At 35.9% G+C, this 6,430-nt stretch overlaps 1 protein-coding gene across 6 annotated transcripts in view; it reads left to right on the top strand.

The window, feature by feature from the left end:
• The window catches only part of prkag2a (protein kinase, AMP-activated, gamma 2 non-catalytic subunit a), a 63,522-nt gene that overhangs the window by 33,025 nt on the left and 24,067 nt on the right, over positions 1-6,430 (top strand). Inside the window, exons 6-7 of one of the 6 annotated variants that reach the window (XM_016498580.1) lie at positions 23-83; positions 2,740-2,791. In XM_016498580.1, coding sequence (XP_016354066.1) covers positions 23-83; positions 2,740-2,791 — 113 coding nt within the window. Of the gene's footprint in view, positions 1-22; positions 84-1,965; positions 2,548-2,673; positions 2,792-6,430 lie in introns of those variants that run through there. The other 5 variants (XM_016498537.1, XM_016498562.1, XM_016498554.1 and 2 more) reach the window with 5 other exon arrangements.

Genomic DNA, 6,430 nt, shown 5'->3' with positions numbered 1-6,430 from the left:
TCGACACAGGACACCACCACAGCCCGCCTGCCGCAAAACCACCGCCCTGTCTCTGCTCGGCACCTCTATCTACCTCACGTGTGGTGAGTGATCTACAGCGGGACATTGATACATCTGGGTCATTTTCTGCATCATTCATTTTCAAGTGATCATCCGATAGATGTTTTAATAACTAAATACAAGCAAAACAATAAAGACAAAGCATAACGCTTCCTGACAGAAATTGTGACTTCCTATGAATAGTGTTTCTGTACAAGAATTCAAGCAAAAAACTTTCCAATAAGGATCATGTAAAGCTCCCGATCCTTGAAAATATGTTTTGGGCATTTAAGATTTAAAAGAATGCATGCAGATTTTGCAAATGTATGAACTATAAAATAAAATAAAATAATTTTATGATAATATATATTTAAACTATATATATATATATATATATATAACAGATATATATAATATACTGTAGATATAACATGTTATATATAACAATATATTATATAAATTATTAAATAAGTTATATTAATATAATTTACATAAATGTATAAATTATTATAAAATAAATATTTACACACACACGCACACACACATTTATCTGAAGAGTCACATGAATATGAGTCTTTTATGTCTTTACACATTATATTTATTATTTTTTAAAAACTGTCACAAACTTTGACCCAAAATACTTATTTATATTGAAATATATATTTAATTATGGAATATATATTCAACATTTATAAATCTACAAGATTCCTTAAAACAGGCACACAATACTTTTAGAACTCGCCAGTTCCTGTCGATGGATCTAATCAGATTTTTACGACTCAACACACTGACCGTTCATCACGTTCACATGCCAAAATCAATACAGCAGTCACCATCTGCAATGCTGTTGTCCTTGCCTCCTGCCCGGTAATTTAAGCAGAGGTCCAAGGCTGCACTCAGCAGATGCGTTATCAACTTCTTGTGAATCTTTATGTGCATTTCCTTTACTCTTTCTCTCACACTTTGAGTCTCATTCACCTACGGTATACAGTATCTGTTTGTAAATTTTTCATGCAAACATAATTTATCAGGAAGGTCCTATAATGAGCCAAATACTTAATTCGTTTAGAGCAATTGTTCTCAATTTCAGTCCTGGGGTACCACTGCTCTGCACATTTTGTATGTCTTCCTTATTTAACGCACCTGATTCAGATAATCAGCTCGTTAGGGAGATCCATGAACTTAACCGAGGGCGTCAGATAAGAGAGACAAACAAAATGTGCAGAGCAGTGGTACACCAGGAGTGGAATTGAGAACCACTGCCCTAGAGAATGATAACCATATTAGAGTCCACAGTAGTTATGTCGCCTGTAGCTTTAAATACTCAAAGTTGGGTGAATTTTGATTGGCTGTCAGTGTTTTAATTGATTATCAGCTAGGAAAAAAATCGCTCTGAGAGTGATTCCAATGACATCATTTCTCTGTGTAGTTAGTTATTGTTTAGTTTATAGTTCATAATTCTCATAGAATTAGAACGATTATAAAAAATATAATAAAGCCAATAATTGATGAGGCAATGATTTATTATACATAACACAAGCGCTTACTTGTCTCAACCTATTGTGGTAAAGGCATTAAAGGTGCAGTCACATTTTCCGCTGTACAGCGAACTTTCATTGGCGAAATCTGGTCATTTCAATTGGAATCCATCATGAATGTTGTATATAGGCGAAGGATTTCCCCATGCAGATTTCGCAACTGGTTCAAGTAGTGTCACTTGAACTAGCATGACTAACCTTAAAGGGATAGTTCACCTACCCCATGATTTACTAACCCTCAGGCCATCCTAGGAAAACCAGTCTCCTCTTGGCTTATATCGAAATCCTCTGACATTTTTCTCTACAAATTTTTGTTTTGCTCTCTCCTCTGCGCTTCCGCCTTCGTCACTTCTCACAGGAGCTTACGCTATACCTACGTCCTACGTCATCCGCTGGATCTCCACTCTCTCGTGAACGCGCGTACGGCAGTTAAAGGAAATTAGAGATTACAATTTATAAAGGTTTAAATGTGAATTATGTACCTGAAAATGTGCTGTAATTTCGCTAATGTGACCTCACCTTTAACCTGCAGAAAGAGTCACTGAATCAGTGAACGAATCATCTTAGTGAACAGACTCAACAGATTCGATTCATCTGGATGGATCAAAATCCCCACCCACCACCAACCAGTTTGGACAGGCTGACTCCCTCGCTTTTATAGTTGCACATTATCTGTTGCTCATAACAAGAAATGAGTACGCGGAATACTTGATTTAAAACCATAGACTGTATAAAAACAGTTTAAAACAATCCCAGACAGTTGGCGGGAGGCTCGCGACTGCAGCAAACTGGAACAGTCCATTTATAAAAAGCCGGAGGGGGAGGGTCTCTCATGACTGACTTCACATTGGATGCACGGGTACACAATCGGTGCACGCCTGCAAACACTGACTGTCCCTACAACGACCAATGTACCCTAAATCATGAGCACTTAACCTGTTTGTTTTTTTTCCTCCTCCAAACCAGTTCGGTTTGTTCTGCTGCCGCTTATTGTCTACTGTATCTTGACAGCCAACTTCCGATCTCACCGGTCTCCTCACCGTCTGTCTGCCTGTGTGTGTGGTGTGTGTGCGCGCGCGCGCGCGCGTGTGGACAGCGAGGATAAGGGGAGGGCAGCCTGAGATCGCCTCGTCTGTGCTTGACACTGTCAATCTGTCCCCAGGTCCACGGTTTATCTGAAGACATGCTGGAGAAACTCGATCTCGAGGATGAAGGTAAGCCTCTGCGGGAAATATATGTCTCTCGCGTCGTGAATGTTACGATCTGCCTTCGTTTTCTGAACCGGCTGCCTCAGCAAATTCTCAGTCTTGACATTGTGATGTTCCTTGCTGATTTATTTAGTCCTCACACTTCCAGGGATAGTCTAGTTTAATCTCATTCATAATCTAACCCGGGTATAATCACGCGATGCGGATTTTCTTCTTGTCAGATGGTCGGTCATTTTGGGGCACAATGGTGTGGCGTTTTTATACAAGGTGTCGATTTCACATCGAGGTGCTTGGTAGGAATCACTGGAGATCCCAGTAATGTATCGGGATCCCCATTCGTCATTTCTAACCTGTTGGGTGTACATGCGTCAGATGATGCTATTGGCTGGAGAGCCTCTCACCCACGTCAAGGAGTCCCTCAGGGGTGAGGGTAATGCCCAATTATGTTTATTCCTTTTGCAGTTACAGATATTGATCACATATTGATCACTTAAAGGATGAGAATGTTTGAAGTGGGGGAAGTCAGTCAGTGTTTAATAATGCACAACCGTTTAATCTGATGCAGGATATGAAATTAGCAGTTTTTTTTATTACTACAAACTATATATATATATATATATATATATAATATATATATATTTTTTTGTTTTATATACATTGCCTTTAAATTTTTTTTTTTAAAGTCTCGTTAGCTCACCAAGGTTGCATTTATTTAATAATAATAATATATAATAAAAAATACAGTGGAGCAGTAATATTTTGATATATTATTACAATTTAATATTGCTATTTTCTATTTTAATATATTTTCAAATGTAATTTATTTTTATGATGGCAACACTGAATTTTCAGCATTATTACTCCAGTCTTCAGTGTCACATAATCATTCAGAAATCATTCTAATATGCTGATTTGGTGCTCAAGAATTATTATTTTTTTAATTATTATTGGTGTTGAAAACAGTTGTGCTGCTTAATAACAACATTTATTTAAAATACCTGCTGTAACAATGTAAAAGGTAATGTAAAAGTGTATTTTGGTGTCATTTAAGCCTCAAGTGTTGCTTGTGTTACGCAGAATATTCTTTATTAATGTGATACCTGATTGTAATGTTTTTTTTTAAGTAGCTTATTGCTGCAGTTTTAATAAACAATTAGTCCATGATTATAACTAGACTTAACAAGGAAGGAATGCTGTGCGACAGTATGAAGCAGCCCTGAAACTGTTTTCCTCTTAAGTGCTTTCGCCTCCGGCAAGGTTTTCCCAGCAATATGAGGCGAGCAGCATACCACACTGATCTGACAGTGCAAGTCTTATTGTTTATAAAGGCTTTTGCTGCTGTTCTTTTAACTGTTGTACCTTTTTAGGGGAAACAGAGAGCAGGTCGTGCAGGCTGCAGATCTGCACTCTCATGCTGAGGTTGAGGGTTGTCCCCAAGGTATCACCAGTGACGGAGAAGTCCTCAAAACCCTCTCTCACGCTTTCACCTCTCACAGATATCTGTCTCTGAACTGTAAAACCCCTGGTTGGTGTTTTTGGTTATGCTGACAGTGTCTGGTTTGGAAGAGCCCAAAATGTCTTATGAATTTTTGATCTCAGTAAAACGATAGATGTTCAGAGTTTTTAGATGAGTTTGTGTTGGTGTACTCTTCTGCACTGACGCACTGACTTAAAGGAATAATTCACAGACCGAAAAGATCATATTTTAAGTTATTATTTACTGAAAATTGCGTTTGATTCAGCTTGATTCAGATCAGTTCAGTTCTCTAGTTCAACTCACTCAATAAACTGGTCTCTTTTTTACACACAAACCAGTGATATTTTAGTATTATTTATATACTATTATAGAATGAAATAAATATTTTGAATTAGGTTTTATTTTTATATTTTCGCTTGAATTTTAGTGTAAGTTTTAGTAATTTTGTTATATGCTTTTATTTTTATTAGCTTTTGTTTTTAATATTTCTATTTAGCTAGTTTATTATTACTTCAGCTTTAGTTTTAATAATTTTAGTACTTTCATTTGAACTAAGGCAGCATTCATAATATTTAAGATTTTTACATTCAAGTTTTTCATCTAATATTTATATATTTTTTCAGATTTATTTCAAATACCAAAAATGATTTTTAATTGTTTTCATTTTAGTTTATTCAAACAAAGCTATCAAATACTTTGAATATAGTGCATGACTTGTATGGTCTACTTTGATGATACTTTTTATGGTGTGTCTATGTCCATTTTGAAGCTTGAAATCCCCAGTCCCCATGCATTGAAATTGCACAAAAAAGAGCAATTTTTGGATGATCATATTGTAATTATTTTTGCAGGCTAATGTAATAATGAATAATATAGGGCTGTACGATTAATCGAATGTGATTGTCATGTGCATCTTGTCAGTAAAGCCGGTTCTGTAATCAGTAGTAAATCTCCAGCACATGCTTTCAGAAGGAGCAGCATTTACTACACAGAGCCGTAGTTCACTGACAAGCTACACAAAATCGTGTTCATAATCGCAGACGATTTAATCTCGCGATTATGAAATCGGTCTGCGGTTATAAAAGCTGTTTGCGTAGTTTGTCAGTGAGCTACGGCTCTGTGAAGTAAATGCTGCTCCATCTGAAAGCACATGAAAATACCACATTTATTAACATGTTTTTACTCCAAACTCACTTCATAACGTCAGTCGAGTGTTTGAAGTAAATCCTTCTGTGAGATGATGTGGTTTATTACACAGAATAAGGCACGCAACATATTTCATAGTATTCTTAGCAGTGATAAAGGCTGTCAATTAGCATTGCATTATTATATACTTTATTATAATAAAAATTATAATAAGACGAACTCAGATAAACCATATATTATCGTAGTCGTGTGTTTATTAGTCAAGTTGAATCAATGAAAGCAGTTAAATCTTCTGTTTATTCAGCAACCGCTATAGGGATTTCCTGGATTTCTTTTGCAAGGCGTATTTGGAGTTTCAGCACGAGAGCGCCCTCTGGCCTTCGGATGGAGATTTACTGCTCATCACAGAACCGTGCTTCACTGAAAGATGCGCATGACAATGGCAGCTTCTGCCAAATCGTGATTTATCACCTTTGCGATTTAATTTTCGATTAATTGTGCAGCCCTAGAATAATATCTCAGAATTTGCATCCGATCTTATGTCATGTGAAGAGCAGAGCAGTGTGTTTTCTAGGGATGTAACGATTCACTCTACTCATGATTCGATTCGATTCACGATTCGATTCGAGATTATTTTTTTTTTACAAAATGAGATTTAAGACAAATTATAAATTAAATGTGTCCTTTTATTATTGCTTGGACAAAATACTGTACGTTTCTTTGTGAAATTGAAATATAACACTATAATGATATACTAATATAGCACTTGTAAATTATTGCTCTTGTGTTCGTTTTGATTGCTTTTATTGTCCTCATTTGTTAGTCGCTTTGGATAAAAGTGTTTGCTAAATAACAAAATTTAAATATAATGTATATATGTAAATAACAAAACTAAATTGAAATTTTAAAACAAGCCCCAAATCAAATAAATAAGTAACACAAAAGAAATCTCTTCATATAAACAAACTAAGGCTTTGTCTGTGCTCTTTCCATTTAAAATTAGAGGCAACCACTGCATTTTA

The sequence above is a fragment of the Sinocyclocheilus anshuiensis genome, unplaced genomic scaffold, assembly GCF_001515605.1.
Source record: "Sinocyclocheilus anshuiensis isolate Anshui unplaced genomic scaffold, SAMN03320099.WGS_v1.1 scaffold886, whole genome shotgun sequence".
NCBI lineage: Eukaryota > Metazoa > Chordata > Actinopteri > Cypriniformes > Cyprinidae > Sinocyclocheilus > Sinocyclocheilus anshuiensis.
The sequence above is the reverse complement of the archived record's forward strand: the minus strand, read 5'-3'. Positions and strand labels throughout refer to the sequence as shown.